Source organism: Triticum aestivum, chromosome 6A, assembly GCF_018294505.1.
Source record: "Triticum aestivum cultivar Chinese Spring chromosome 6A, IWGSC CS RefSeq v2.1, whole genome shotgun sequence".
Classification (NCBI taxonomy): Eukaryota; Viridiplantae; Streptophyta; class Magnoliopsida; order Poales; family Poaceae; genus Triticum; species Triticum aestivum.
Window position 1 is genome coordinate 611,604,427 of NC_057809.1, and position 17,036 is coordinate 611,621,462.

General features: G+C 46.7%; 1 protein-coding gene across 1 annotated transcript; it reads left to right on the forward strand.

The window, feature by feature from the left end:
- The first annotated feature begins 7,547 nt into the window (after positions 1-7,547).
- On the forward strand, positions 7,548-8,069 carry LOC123131367 (serine/threonine-protein phosphatase 7 long form homolog). Its single transcript, XM_044551058.1, has 2 exons — positions 7,548-7,717; positions 7,794-8,069. The coding sequence occupies exons 1-2, from the start codon at positions 7,563-7,565 to the stop codon at positions 7,966-7,968; spliced, it is 330 nt and encodes a 109-aa protein (XP_044406993.1). The 5' UTR covers positions 7,548-7,562; the 3' UTR covers positions 7,969-8,069.
- The last annotated feature ends 8,967 nt before the right edge of the window (positions 8,070-17,036 follow it).

The window sequence follows — 17,036 nt, forward strand, 5'->3', positions numbered from 1 at the left end:
GCAACCGGACATGCCAAAATGAAATCAATGTACGAGCATCGGATCATTCGCCGGACGCCATCCATGCCGCCTACTCCGAGGCCATCCTTGCGTCCCGCTCCGCCTGCATCTATGATCGACGCGTGTCGGGCTTTTTCACGTGTTTTCTGCTCAGTTCTTTTGAGCACGGAGGAGGGAGTCATCCCCGTCGGCGAGCGCTCGCCGACAAGGGGCTGGCGGGAGGTCAGGGTCTCATGGAGCGAGGGCAGCTGCTGCCGAGCAGCTCTGAGTAGAGGCTAGCTATTGTGGAGCGGCGGGAGGAGGAGGGAAGGTGGTACCAGGAGGAGGGCGACGGAACTTTTCGTCAGGGGCGCCAATAGCAAGTGCTCATCAAAGAGGTCGGAATCAGTCATCATCGATGGTCAGGCAGAAGGCAAAAGGAGTTATTACTCCTACCCCAGCTCTCATCTCCTTGAGTTAATTTTGGGATGGCAATGGGTACCCATTACATACGTATCTGATTTCGTGGTTGACCAAAAGATTTCGTTGAGCCGGTCGAAGTTCATCCACCTCGCTCGCGACCAGCGCTCGCCATCGGGGCCGGATTTTTTTGGCTGTGCGCGCGTCGAACGACAACCGGAGGGATCTCAACTTTTTCGCCGGAGGGTGCTAGATTGCAGCGAGGGAAAACGGGTTTTGTCGGATGCAAACCCTAAAAGGGATTTGTATGATACTCCCATTTTTTTTAAATGATACACTTAATTAGACACCTCGTGTAATAAAGATAAGCATCGATGCTTTGAAAACTTGATTTATTTTATTATGCACATTTCTAAGCACCTTGTATTATACAAGGTCTTACATACTTCGCTAAGGCTGATTGTAATGGGTATAAGTTAGTATGATATACTACCTTTCTAATGCATAGTATCACATATTAGTATTATAAATGATTTTATTTATTACCATGCATGACACATAGTGGCATAATATTTATTTTGATACGGTATCATGATATAATATACTTAACCAGCTCTTTCTTCATTTAATTATGTGTCACCTCATCAAAATTACCTAATTGGTATGTATGATACTAACTACGATATTATCATTACGACCAACCTAAGAAGGAAATAGAAGCTCTAATAACTAGGAATCCCTAGTAAAAACAAATTACTCTTTCCCAGAAATTGAGTGGATCGAGCTTTTTATGAACTGCGCTGCTAATGGATCCTTAGTAAATTTCTATACAGGTAAACCATCAAATCCGTCAATCGTAATGACCATGATTGTCTTCATGTGCTTTAAAAAACTCGCATTAAAAAGAACATCTAAAATAATTAAACTATGATCTGCAATGCTAAAAAATTGTTGAAATAAGTGAATAGAAGAATCACAATAATCTTTTTTGCGCAGTAATCACAATCATTTCTTACTAACCTCTATATGAAGCGCAAGTGAACCACAACGCAGACCAAACTTTGGAACATGATGAGACGACATCCTTCTCTTAGATCCGACAACCGGAGAAGCTAAAGCAGGCACCCCACTGAAGGAAATATGCCCTAGAGGCAATAATAAAGTTATTATTTATTTTCTTATATCATGATAAATGCTTATTATTCATGCTAGAATTGTATTAACCGGAAATATAATAATTGTGTGAATACATAGACAAATAGAGTGTCACTAGTATGCCTCTACTTGACTAGCTCGTTGATCAAAGATGATTATGTTTCCTAGCCATTGACATGAGTTGTCATTTGATTAACGGGATCACATCATTAGGAGAATGATGTGATTGACTTGACCCATTCTGTTAGCTTAGCACTCGATCGTTTAGTATGTTACTATTGCTTTCTTCATGACTTATACATGTTCCTATGACTATGAGATTATGCAACTCCCGTTTACCGGAGGAACACTTTGTGTGCTACCAAACGTCACAACATAACTGGGTGATTATAAAGGTGCTCTACAGGTGTCTCCGAAGGTACTTGTTGGGTTGGCGTATTTCGAGATTAGGATTTGTCACTCCGATTGTCGGAGAGGTATCTCTGGACCCACTCGGTAATGCACATCACTTAAGCCTTGCAAGCATTGCAACTAATGAGTTAGTTGCGGGATGATGCATTGCAGAACGAGTAAAGAGACTTGCCGGTAACAAGATTGAACTAGGTATTGAGATACCGATGATCAAATCTCGGGCAAGTAACATACCGATGACAAAGGGAACAACGTATGTTGTTATGCGGTCTGACCGATAAAGATCTTCGTAGAATATATGGGAGCCAATATGAGCATCCATGTTTCGTTATTGGTTATTGACCGGAGACGTGTCTCGGTCATGTCTACATAGTTCTCGAACCCGTAGGGTCCGCACGCTTAAACTTTTGATGACAGTTATATGAGTTTTGATGTATCGAAGGTTGTTCGGAGTCCCGGATGTGATCACGGACATGACGAGGAGTCTCGAAATGGTCGAGACATGAAGATTGATATATTGGAAGCCTATATTTGGATATCGGAAGTGTTCCGGGTGAAATCAGGATTTTACCGGAGTACCGAGGGGTTACGGGAACCCCCCGGGGGCTTAATGGGCCATAGTGGGCCTTAGTGGAGAAGAGGAGAGGCGGCCAGGGCAGGGCCGCGCGCCCCTCCCCCTAGTCCGAATAGGACAAGGAGTCGGTCTACTTGTCTCGGATGTGATGCCTATATACATGATCATACCTAGATATTCTCATAACTATGCTCAATTCTGTCAATTGCTCAACAGTAATTTGTTCACCCACCGTAGAATACTTATGCTCTCGAGAGAAGCCACTAGTGAAACCTATGGCCCCCGGGTCTATCTTTATCATATCAATCTCCTACTACTTAGTTATTTACTTTGCCTTTATTTTACTTTGCATCTTTATCATAAAAAATACCAAAAATATTATCTTATCATATCCATCAGATCTCACTCTCGTAAGTGGCCCTATAGGGATTGACAACCCCTATTTGCGTTGGTTGCGAGGATTTATTTGTTTTGTGCAGGTGCGAGGGACTCGCGCGTAGCCTCCTACTGGATTGATACCTTGGTTCTCAAAAACTGAGGGAAATACTTACGCTACTTTGTTGCATCATCCCTTCCTCTTCGGGGAAAACCAACGCAGTGCTAAAAGAGGTAGCAGTATCACATGGCGAGCTGCATGCAGCGGCTGGTCAGGCCGGCATCTAGGCATGCTCAACCTGGTGTCTCGGCATGCTAGAACCAGCCAACAGCGGAGGAAGTTGTGCCCTGTGATGTCGTGTGCTGGACCAATTGACCACAGAGCTGCAACCCTGTCGTCCTTGATGCAAAGACCAACGAGCACCCATGGTAGGGGACGGCGGCGAGAATTTGGCGAACGGCGAGGTCCTGCTGCGTATCGCGGACCGGGGGGGGGGGGGGCTACTCTGGGCATTGCATCGATGGTGGGTGTGAGATGTGTGCATGGTGCGGAAGGATTTTTTTTCCACCTACGCATTAACCAAGTGGGGATGAGGAGGGAGACAACTGCAATCCCACGACTGTTACTAACCAAATCTAAGGACTAGCACGCCACCAGGCGATATTTCGGCCGGTCAGTCGGCACCCGCGTTGGCCTTAACCCAAAGCCACCTTTCTAGTGACCTATGGTCCCTACACCTACAAGCTTGTTGATGTACCTTGACCCCGCACCAACACACACTATCTAATCCATTGGCCGTACCAAGCCGCCCAACGGCGAGCCAGGAGCACCGCATGCACATGCTATAGAATCCGCCGTCTTCATAGCCATCTTACGCCGACTACTCATCTTCAAGAGGGATCAACACAATGACTTTGCTCTCATAGATGAAATAGACAAAAGAAATTTAATAATAATAGTGATGTTGTATTCAACACGACCACAACACAAAAGAGAGCAAACGTATATGCACGGGCTTCAAAGTAGTATACAAGAGTTATTCCAACAAGAGAGTGGCCGAGATCTATTTTATATGATGTAGTCAATTAAGAAATAATTCAAGAGAAAAACAATAACATAGGCAATAGCTACTAGTATAAGTTCTCGAGTCCAGGAACTACTACCATTCCTCAATGAATCCACCTTTGCCTCCACCTCTGTGATCATCTTCCTTGATGAACCCTCCTCCTTACTGGTCTGTGGATAACTCAAATAACAAACCTTGGCTTGAGGAATCTTTTCAGCACAGAGCTTGCGCACTTTGTGGCCATGTAGAGCTATCTCCCTAATGTTCAAGGCGGCTTGAATGTCGCGCCTAACGTACCCCGTGAAACTGCCATTGGTTTGGAAGTCGTAGATAGTTAGCTTTGCCAGATTCTTGCGTTTAAAATCATGATCATCTCGCTTTCACTTCACATCAGACTCCCTTTGGCACTCATGATCCCTTAGTGTGATGCAAAGCTCCTCTACGAACGGTGCAGCTTCAAGAAGGAACATTGTCCAAGCGAGATCATGTTCTAGGGAAAGATTGTCCAAATTTACACACAACAGTTTGGTGAACACAGGAGCAAGCACTATCGTGCATCCTGGTCGAATCCAAATCTCAGAAGATAAAAATAATTAATGATGAGTGCATGTTGTTTCTTCTTCTTAGAATCATGCAAGTTGTTGATAAATCACATCATCAAGTGATGCGTAAGTAACTACCAATCATACAATTAGAATGATATGATGATTGGAGTTATTACCTTTTCACTCCCAAATTCCAGATATAAATTGCTTACTGAGGGGACATTAGGAAGCAGCCAGCTTAGCTCAAGGATATTGCTGGAACCAACTCTGATTTCCTAGGACCGGCTCCTCGGCTTGCTACAGTGTCCCGCACCATGAGATGTGAGCATGGCGAGCTACATGCAGTGGCTGGTCAGGCCGGTGTCCAGGCGTGCTCAACCTGGTGTCTCGGCATGCTAGAACCGGGCAACAACAGGGGAAGTTGTGCCCGTGATGTCGTGTGCTGGAGCAATTGACCACAGAGCTGCACCCCTAGCGGCCATGCTGCAAAGATCAACGAGCACCCATGGTAGGGGACAGCGGCGAGGTCCTGCTACATCTCTCGCGGCCGAGGGCGGGGGGCTACTCCAGGCGTTGCATCGAGGGTGGGCGTGAGATGTGCGCGTGGTGCGGGGGGATTTTTTTCGCCTACGTGTTAACCAAGTGGGGATGAGGGAGGGAGACAACTGCAATCCCACGGCTGTTACTGATCAGATCTAAGGAATAATATGTCACTATTTCGGCCGGTCGGCCGGCACCAGCGTTGGCCTTAACCCAAAGCCACCTTTCTAGTGACCTATGGTCCCTACACCTACAAGCTTATTGATGTACCTTGACCCCGCAGGCAGAAATCATATATTTGACCTCAGGGCGAAATCAAATCACAAAATGACCTGCTCTCGAAAAAATTTCACTCTGCTGACCCTTTCGTGTGGCGCCCGACAGCTAGGCGCCACACACCACTATGCAGCGCCTCTGCCTTAGGTGTCGCACCTCCTGCCAGCGTGGCAGCCCTGGTTGGGTTGCGGCCCCACAGACAGCAGTGCAGCGCCCAAGGGATAGGTGCCACACTGTGTAATGTGCAGCGCCTATGGCTTGGGCGCTGCACATTGACTTAAGCCGCATCGGGCCAGCCCCTCCCAGCAGTTCTTCCCCCTCTGAGCAGTTTCTCTGTTTACAGAGAGCGGCGGCAGCGGCGCTCCCTTCGGATCCCCCCACACCCTCTCAGATCTGAAGTTTTGAGGCCCGGATTCGATCTCCAATCCCTCCTACTAGGTAAACTCCTCCGTTCCCTTTCTTTTCCTCCGTAAATGCGTTGCAATTTTAGGGATTTGCCCAAGATTAGGTGGAACCTTTGATTTGCTTGGTTTGGATCTTTGTTTGCCCAAGATTAGGTGGAACCTTTGACCCCCCCCCCCCACTATATGATTCTTGTTAGTGAAACCTAGATTGTAATTTTTTTAGATATATATGAGATGCCTAGTTGTATAGATAATTATGAGATGTTGAGTGTTGTAGCTATATGTGAGATGTTGAATTTTTTTAGATATATATTGAATGTTGAGTTTATTTGAAATATGAGATGTTGATTTACTTGAACACATATGACATACTAGATATATATGAGAATTTACAATCATTTATTCATTGTGTGAGAAGGAGATGTTGAGATTCTTGTAGATGAATACATATGAGATGTTTAGATGAACACATATGAAATGTTGAGTGTTTACCGATATTTGAGATGAACTCATATATGTTTATTGTTTGAAATTTGTAAGGATGGTTTGGCTTCTCGACGATGTCTACGACACGAAACACCGGGCCTACATGATGTGCGAGAAGGAGATGGTAATAACGAGTAATCTAAATATTTTGCCTTAAGTTGAAATTTACATGCCCTAAGATTTGTCATTACTTGTATTTTGCAGAAGCTTGAACCTTTTAAGATTCGGTATCACGGGGTCTCTGGTCCTGCCATGCCTTACGATGAGCGGTACACATCGTACATCAAGCAGGCAGGACTACTCCCGTGGATTCAGTTGGTCAGCCGGTCCACACCGAATCTGAACGCTCCACTGGTGTCCGCTCTTGCTGATCGGTGGAGGCCTGAGACACATAGTTTCCATCTTCGAACTGGGGAGATGACTGTAACGCTCGAGGATGTCTCGTTGATCACCGATCTTGCTATCGACGGGATGCCTCTCTGTATGAGCACCGATTCTGATGGGTGGCGTGAGCAGATGATTGCTCTTATCGGTATGGCTCCTACCGAGGCTGAGGCTGATGTAGAGGAGGGAGAAGAGAACAAGAAGAAGGAAAGGAAAGCAGCCGGAGCTGCTTTCACGTGGATTCAAACTCACTTTGCGACGTGCCCTCTGGATGCCACTGATGACGTGATCCAGACACATGCTCGTGTCTACATGTGGTATGTTGTGTCGAGGACTTTGTTTCCTGACTCCACTGGCAAGAACGCTCCATGGATGTGGCTGAAGGCATTAACCGTCTTCGATAGCAAATGGAGCTGGGGTTCAGCGACTCTTGCCTACTTGTACTGACAGGTAGTTGGTCTGTTTTGTGATCAACTCATTTCTTCATTAGCAATGCAAGCTTGCTGTAAAGTTAACATTGTTTTTCTTTCATATGTAGCTGGACGATGAGTGTTGCAGGATCACAGATAGTGCAGGCATTGGTGGTAATATGCTTCTACTTTCTGTATGGAGCTGGGAGCGTCTGCCTGTTGGACGCCCGAAGAGCTCTGGTTTAATCCTTGGTATGAAGATGAAGATGACGAATTACGGCGCCCCACTTGGGCTTACAAGTGGGATGTGGTTTCCGAGATGACGAATGATGTCAATCTCATGTACCAGAAGTACGTTGCCGAGTTGGACACGATTACGCCTGAGCAGGTAACGAGGTCATTACTTCAGTCATTTCTCATGTTTGCCTGAAAAAAATTCACCAATTTTGCATTGTTGCCCTATTTCATAGGTGGAATGGCAGCCATATGGCGCCGATGATAGACTTGGGTACACCCCGGAGTTTACCATCAACCCGATGTGCTTGCGGGATAGGGATCTCTGGCGTATGCGGTGCCCACTGATATGCAACTGGGCTATTGAGTTTCATTTGCCACATCGCATGTGTCGTCAGTTTGGTCTGTTCCAGCCTCACCCGCCGGAATGGGTGGATACGGACAAAGCACTTCATAGGTAAGATAGCATGAACCGTATTGACTAAGCATTGTCACTCCTTGATTTTGCTAATGTTTGGTTTTGTACCATGCAGGTTGGACAGGAGAAGGCAGCGGAAGATAAAGGACTGGGACAAGCATCATGCTTCGTATGTTACCCGCTTCCAGCTTTGTGTGGAGGAAGCTCGTAGCAGTGCACGCGCCAAGCTTCGTGAGCATAGTCCACTTGCTTTTGATAACTACATACGATGGCTTCTTGAAAATACTTGAGTTGAGATATGCCCGCCGGCATATAATGAGGATATTCTTGAAGAACCCGTAAACTTTGAGGATCTATCAAAGGGGAAGTACAACAAAGATGTCAGGGTAGGGCACGGAGTCTCTGCTGTTCCGGTGATTAACTATGTGGTAAAGTGTTTCTTCTTTACTTTCCCGCTGGTCGTATTACACATGTTTGAATGGCTAATGTGTTCATTCTTTCTCACCCGCAGCGCACCGAGATCAAGAAAGCAGTTGATGAGAGCCAGTCTATTCTGGAGGAAACACCGGTTGGAAAAGGCAATGATGATGGTCCACTACGAGCATTCCTCAAGGTACAAATTGCATTCACTATGAGAGGTAGTCTATGTTGCGGAGTTTCATATCTTCCACACTTGTTCATGTTACAGCGTCAGGCCAGGAAGTTAAGGCGGTTATCGAATCTTCTCGGTTGCCGTGATCCCGAAATTGACGAACCATCTGCCTCTAGGTCTGGTACACCATCAGACCCCTCATCTCACCATCAGAGGGACGATGTGAGTTCCTCATATGCTTATCAGGATGATGAGGGTGCGGTCACCCAAGAGGTATGACTAATCCTTTATATGTGATTCTCACTTGATTACGACGTCGGTCTTCACCATATTGTTTGATTGTGTGATAGGGCGATGAGCTTGATGATGACATGACTTTGGCGGACGCTCAAATTCGGTCCCCATATGTGTTCAAGCCTAGGCAGCCCAGACGCCGGTACACGCCCAACGACTTTGACAACAGAGGCAACCCAAAGGTGGTCGTAGGGACCTCACGGATGGCTAGCTTGGATCATGAGGCGGAGGCGGAGGCGGAGGCGGAGGAGGAAGTGAAGGAAGAGGAGGCTCGTCCATCCAGGAAGAAGAAGATTGCCTGTAGGCGTGGCACCAGGAACACGCGCGGAAGGCATTAGTGTTTGTTACTATGGAAGTGCTCTCTTGTAGCCGTTTCGTTAGGTTGATGAACTTGTTGGGTTATGTTATATGTTGGTGAACTCTTACTATTGTGGTATTTGTGTTGTCCTAAATGATGTGATGTTCAAATTATTAGTTGTCTTTGTTCAGTATTTGTCCTAAATGATGTTGTCTTTGTTCAGTTGAATTGTTCAGTATTTGTATTTGCCAAAATGGAATCTGTTTCTGCAGTTTGGCAGTTAACAGCACTGCAGCGCCTGACCGTCAGGCGCTGCACTGTACTATGCAGCGCCCAAAGCCTAGGCGCTCCACCTCACAGTGCAGCGCCCGTCCCATAGGCGCTGCTTCACTGGCCATGGCTGCCCATAGGGCCACAGAAGGCTTTGAGCACTGACGATCCACGAAAATTACCAAGTCATAATGCAGCGCCCCAGAGCAAGGCGCTGCACTTTACAGTATGACGCCCGTCCGTTCGGCGCTGCATAGAACAGTGCAGCACCTTTGTTCTGGGCGCTGCACGGTTGTTTACTGCAAAAACAGAGTTGACAGCACATTCATTTCACCGGAACATCATAATACTTACAATGACTGCATCATCACAACAATTTGAACAAACAAAAATTTTATGCCAATGAGTTCATAACTTAAGACAATTCAAACTACGACATGGTTCACGACACATTCATTACAAATGACAAATGACAGCTTGCCCTAGAAAATAGTTCACCAACATCTTACATGCCCTCACAAGTTCACGACGAGTGCACCGAACCGAAGTCCCTACTGAGTAGAGCGAGGCCATTTCCCCTTCTTGTCACGGGCCGAGTCCTCCTCTTGCGCCTCGTGAGCCTTTGCAAGCTTTTTTGCCCTCTCCTCCTCACGAGCAAGTTTCGCTTGGCGTGCCCTCTCCTCGTCTCGTTTCTTCCACTGCATCCTCTCCTTCTGATGACGCTCTTCCTCCAAGCCTCCTCGAAACGATTCTTCGAACCGCCGTTGCCGCCTAAGACAATCTTGGTATTGGTCCTTTTTGACATCTTCTGGCACTTCAAGATCTATCCACGTGAAGTACTTGCATAGAGGAGGCGGTGACTGCATACAAATTTTTTGTTAGTGTTGACACAATTTGATAGTAACATTTTACTTGTCGAGCTTACCGGTGGTTGGTCATAGGCGTTAGTTGGAAGTGCACAATCATAAGCATAGTTCGGGCATACAAAATATCTCTGCCCTTCCGTCCATGATTTATTTCGGTCGGTGGATACCTTCACCTTGCAAACATCTCCACACCAACATGGCAGGATATTGGCATCTTTCTCCTTCACCTTGTCCAAAGATGCGTCCTCCCACTTGTTCGGCATGTCTTCTTGGTTAGCACACGGTGGCCTCGTCATGGAACCGGATGAAGCCATGCCTACAAAACCGATAATTCTTGGTTAACCCTAACCCCCACTTAACAATAACCACAATCCTAACCATAGCATAACCCTAACACTAACATGAAACACACATACCCCTAACCCTAGCATACCATGAAAGCCTAACCAACCCAAATTAGCAATGAGACTTAACATCATTCAACAAATATTTGCAAATCCAAGCCAAAACTAGGGTTTCCCCAAAGTAGCAAGATTTGAGCAAATGTGACAATTCCTATGGATGAAAACGAGGGGAACGGAGGAGATTACCTTAAGGGAGGGTTTGGCTTTGAAATCCACGGTCAAATACTCCGGATCTGAGGAGGATTTGAGAAGGGGAGAGAGAAGGGCAGAGGGGAGGCACCGAGTTTCGGGTTTGTGTGGGGGTGGGGGTGTGTGGGGTGGGGATGGGTGGGAGGGGGTGAGTGCAGCAAATAGATGTCCAGCCGTGCAGCGCCTAAGGGAGAGGCGCCACACACCATAGTGCAGCGCCTACTCTTTAGGCGTTGCACTTCTGGACATCCCAGTCCAGAGAGCAACAGAACTTCCAGTATGTTTTCTGCCCAAAAAAATGCTAAGTGAGTGTGCAACGCCCAAGGGATAGGTGCTGCTCTGTACTATGCATCGCCCAGGTGTGAGGCGCTGCACATTACAGTGCAGCGCCCCTCCCTTAGGCGCTGCAGACTGACTTAGCAAATTTTTGGGTGCAAAAGCTCCTGGAACGCTTCTGTTGCTCTCTGGACTGGGATGTCCAGCAAGGGGCGCTGCACATTACAGTGCAGCGCCTCGGCCTTAGGCGCTGCACTATCTACTGTTTTCATATACAAAGTGATTTTTATGTTTTGTGATTCACATAGATGGCACATAATCATATCCAAATCACATGTAGTAGTCCAAATCACATACTCATACACACATAGCAATAGAGTTGTCCAATCACATAGTCATACACAAACATTTAGCCAAAAAGACATAGTCATTTACGTCTCATATCACATAGTAGCACACATTTTGGTTCATAGAAAAGGTCATGGTCCTTGTCCCTTCTTCTTCCTCTCTTCTTCTTATTCTTCTTCTTCTTCTTCTTCTTCTTCTTCTTCTTCTTCTTCTTCTTCTTCTTCTTCTTCTTCTTCTTCTTCTTCTTCTTCTTCTTCTTCTTCTTCTTCTTCTTCTTCTTCTTCTTCTTCTTCTTCTTCTTCTTCTTCTTCTTCTTCTCCCTCCTCCGACCACCAAGGGAGCTCACCTTTCGCCTCCGTGTCCTCCACCCCCTTCATTGTTTCCATACCTATGAAAATGTCAATATAATAGTTAGTCACACAATGCAAAATGACAACACAAGCATTGAGCCAAAAGAACAAGATCATAGTAAGTCACATACGGCAATGGTCCATTGAGCCAAGTGAACATTCCTCCACCACGGCCGCCGCCAAGGCCAAGATCACCACCACTGCCTCTACCACCACCACGGCCTAGACCACCACCACGGCCTCTACCGCCACCGTGGCCTCTACCGCCACCACGGCCTAGACCACCACCACGGCCAAGACCATCACCACGGCCTAGGCCTTCACCACGGCCAAGACCATCACCACGGCCTAGGCCTTCACCACGGCCTCTACCACCACCACCATGGCCCAGGCCATCACCACGGCCTAGGCCTTCACCACGGCCTAGGCCTTCACCACGGCCAAGACCATCCCCACGGCCTAGGCCATCACCACGGCCTCTACCACCACCACGACCTCTTTGTTGCCTAGTGCCTCGTTGGCTTGTTTGACTTGGTTGGCTACTCCTTGGTTGACTTGGCTGGCTATCATTTGCTTGGCTTATGTTTGCATCATTTTTCTTTGATCTTTTTCTTGATTTGGGACAAGTTCTTGTGTTGTGTTCCCCATGACTGCAGTCCCCACAACGGGATTGCTCACGAGGCTCTTGGAATTGGCCGGTGCCGTATTCTCCACCGCCACCACGGCCCCATCCGTCCATGTCACCTATAAGACGCTTTGTCTTACGTCTTCCCCGTCTAACGACCTTCAATTCCGGGTCTGGCCATAGTTGAACTCCATGATACTCCAGCCATTGTGATTGGTTAAAGTATGGCTGAAACCGGGGAGCCCATGTATTCTTTACCGTCATGATTGAGAACTCGGACTCCCTCACGGTAAGAGGGTGATTGACATCCACATTCCTAACACGGGCTGCATTTAACAAGTGCGAGCATGGGAGATGAAGCAACGATGGCCTCATGCAGCTGCAATCACACCGTGTTAGGGAGACCTTGAAAGCGCGGCCTCCGTGTTGGTGGCCATCGTTTGTGGTTCCTCCAGGCTCTTTCACCTCATACTTCCACTCGTTGTCGTCATATAGTACAACTTCTTGGGAGTCTGCCTTTCGTGATTGAAAGTCCAACCATTCTTCAACCTTTGGTGGGAAATAGTACTTGTGCTTATCCTTGTTCTCACCAGCAATCTGCTTATCCGTCTCCATTGAATACTTCAAAAAGTATCCATTCATCTTGTCAAATGTGTATTGAACTATTGCCGTCACGGGTAATGCACGTACACCCTTGAGCACCTTATTGAAGCATTCTGCCATATTGCTTGTCATTTGACCGTACCTCCGGCCATCTTCATCGAAAGCACGTGCCCACATATTCCTTTCGACAATGTTCTTAGTGAGAAATTCATGACCACCGGGGTCAAGTTTCTTGTGTCTGAGCAATGCATTGAACAATGTGGCAAACCGCTTGTTGGTGAAAGCGAGGCAACAATCTTGAAGATCATCGGCCAACTCCTTGATACCACATGCCCTATAGAAGTTTGCACAAAAGTGCCTCATGCACCATCGATGGTGCAACTTTCTATGTCCGGGAATGTCAACCACCACCGCATTGAGAATTCCTGGATGGTGATCCGATATGACACAAATTTCCCTTTTAGCCGATAATACCCTTGTTCTCAATTGACGCAAGAACCACTCCCAGTTATCATTGTTCTCCACCTCAACCAAAGCGAAAGCCAAAGGCAACACCCGATTATTGGCATCACTTGCTATTGCAACCAATAAAGTGCCCTTGTATTGTCCGGTCAAGAACGTGCCATCAATGGCGATGACGGGCCGACAATGCTCAAAAGCCCTCATGCATTGCTCAAAGGCCCAAAATGCACGGCCAAATACTCGGACGGTCCTCCCGTTGTGAATCAATGTTTGGTGCCCATGAGGCTCAACCACGTGAACCATGCCTGGGTTTGTGGTGGCCATAGCTAACAACAACCTCGGGAGTCGGTTGTATGTTTCCTCCCAATTGCCATACAACATCTTGAATGCGGCTTGCTTTGCCTTCCATGCCTTCCCGTACTTCACCTTGTAATGAAAGATGGCTTTCACAAGGTCAATGACACTCTTGATGCTCATTGTTGGAAGTGTGGATATTTGGTTGGAAAGCCTATAAGCGATGAACTCGGACGTGAGTTGTCTGTGTTGTTGGTACACAAGCTTGCCATCCGCATTCTTGTGCCGGCACATGTGATTTGGTAGACAACTCACTATGCGCCAAGTGGGACCTCCTTTCCATGGCCTTGCACGCACAATCCATGGACAACTTGGCACTTCACATTTGACCATGTAACGCACATTGACGTCCGAGTTGGCCACTTTATGTGGACGATAATGCGTAACCGAGTAGTTGTCGAGCCACATCTTCAATTCCAAGAAGGATTGAAACTCACAACCGGGATATATCCCGTTCTTGCCGTCTTCCAAATCACGGTGAGAACTTGGCCTAGCTCCAAGGGATATGCATTTGCCACCATCCACAACGGCTTCATCCGCGAGACTAAGATCCTTGAACAATGGTGTCTTGTGATCCCGCCCGAATACCTTCTTGAATGCTTGGGCCTCCTTCGGTGTGAACCCCTCCTCATCAACTTCTTCATCGGGACCATCGTCATCCGAGTCCGATGCATATGCACGGGAAAAAGGGATGGATTGGTCCATTGTCTCTTGCACATGATATTGGTCGAGATCACCCACATTGTTGTCATGGAGATCAACTTTGTTGTCATCCTCCTCGTACTCATCATTCTCCTCTTCAAAACCTTCATTTTGGTTGTTTGGAGTCGGGCTCAATGTTGGCCAATCTTGTTGCGTGAAATGAGGTTCACTCATTTGATCTTGGTTCATGGGTGGTGGAGTGCTAGCAACCAACGGGGAGGGGTTCCGGTTCAAGTACAAATTCAAAGTAGACTCAACCTTCTTGGAGGCAAATAACTCAAGAGCCTTGTCTAGAGATTCGGCAACCGTCTCCTTGTATGCAACCCAACGTTGCTCGGAGTTCACACGCATTGTCTTCCAACAGATGTGCATTCCAAAACCAACATTATGCCTTCCCACGAACTCAACAACGTCACTTGGGTCCATCCAATTCAAATCCTTCCTCACTTGGTCCTATATGTGGTTTTAAAGAGAATGAAGTGGACAACTGCATATATGTTAAATTTAAAGGCAGTAGGTTCACAATTTTAGTCCTATATGTGGATGATATTCTATTGGCTTGCAGTGATAAAAATATGTTGCATGAGACCAAGAGATTTCTGTCCTCAAAATTTGACATGAAGGATCTCGGTGAAGCCTCGTATGTCCTTGGCATCGAGATTCATCGAGATAGGTCCAAAGGAACATTAGGACTATCGCAAAAGGCATACTTTGAGAGAGTACTAAAGAAATTCAATATGCATAAGTGCTCTTCCTCACCTGCCCCCATAGTTAAGGGTGATAAGTTTGGGACATTCCAATGTCCGAGGAACCAAAATGAAACTGATCAGATGAAGTCGATTCCTTATGCTTCAGCTGTCGGAAGCATCATGTATGCTCAAGTATGTACACGCCCTGACTTAGCTTTTGTAACCGGGATGCTTGGCAGATTTCAATCTAATCCAGGACCGGACCACTGGAAGGCCGCAAAGAAAGTCTTGCGTTATATGCAAGGTACTAAAAATTTCATGCTTACATATAGAAAGTCCGATAACCTGGAAGTTATTGGTTATTCAGACTCTGATCTTGCCGGGTGTGTGGATAGTATGAAATCCACGTCAGGTTATATATTCACACTCGCTGGAGGAGCCATATCGTGGAAAAGCTCCAAGCAAAAGATAGTTGCCTCATCTACGATGATGGCAGAATATCTAGCATGTTTTGAGGCCACCGGGCAGGCTGTATTCCTAAAGAATTTCCTTCCCGGACTTAAAGTGGTTGACAGCATTTCCAAACCACTAACATTGTACTGCGATAATGAACCCGCAGTTTTCTATGCGAATAACAACAAGTCAAGTGCTGCCGCCAGGCACATTGACCTAAAGTACCATGTTGTTCAACATAGAATCCAGGATCAAACTATTAATGTTAAGCATATTAGTACGACACATATGCTTGCAGATCCGCTTACTAAAGGCTTACCACCCAATATATTTCGTGAGCATGTAGCCGGCATGTGATTATTGGAAGCCTCTTGATTCTGGAATTATGGGACCGCTAATATAAACCACTCCCAATAAGTAAAATGCTTCCTTTTTCGAAATAGGATGTGTGCTATGAGTATTGAGGTTCAATGGCTTTTCATCGGCTGTTGTCACACCTTACTCTGGTATATTATTCCTATGGAGAATGGACAAAAGTTATTGAGCCTAACGATCAAGGGGGAGAATGTTGGTATTGATCTAAAGGCCCAATGGGCCAAAACGAAAAAGAAATAAAACAGAAGATAACTTAACGTGAGGGAGAGGGGTACGAACCAACGATCGTTCCCCTTGACCCCAACTCATGCGCCCTGATCGGGGGCACCCTAACCAACTATGGTTTTGGTCCCCTGTCGCCAGCGCACATATAAACAGATGGGGGAGCAGCCGGCACCAACGTCAGACTAGTTCTCGTACGGTTTACTCCTGCTCCCCACATCCCTAAACCCTAACCGATCTGGGGGAGCGCTGCACGACGGGAAGATCATCTCCAAGCTCTGCCCCTGTTCCAGGGCAGTGCCGGTGGCGCCTGGAGGGACGCCGCTACCTGCAGCGAGCATCTTCATCGAGCCTGCATCAAGCCTGCATCGAGCAGGCACGGGACTTCGCACCGTCGACACCAATGGCTGCTTCCATTGGTGGTAAGAACCTAATCCACCTCTCTGTTCATATGCAATTAGGTGATCTGAATTCTAGGCATAAGATCCAATCTATCCTACGGGATTACAAATCTATCATATATAACTACCCATATCATAGACAAAAACAGACAAAGATGATCGTAGTGAGCTTTTCCAAAAAAAGATGATTGTTAGTGAGTACGTACCTTTTCACTTAGAAAATCCAGATGCAGATCACGTATGGAGGGTACATTAACAAGCAATTGGCTTAGTTTGTGGTTGTTTGATAAGTGATATGCGTTAGTGAGGCTTAGTTTGGATAGCCGAGGGATAGAACCAAGGAACAAGGGATTCATAGTGTTAGTATATGCCCATCTATGCAAGGTGATCCGTTGAAGCTTGGGTAGACTGTGAAGCTCTACTCTTAAAATTTGCCCGTAGATGAATGTAAGCTCAACGAGTCTGGCGTGCTCGACGCGCAGCACCAACTTGTCCCCCGCATCACACCGGGAGAAATGCAACGACTCGAGCCGCTTGCACGTGGTTACGATGTTGGGTATGTCCGATTGACGGAACCTGAGGTTG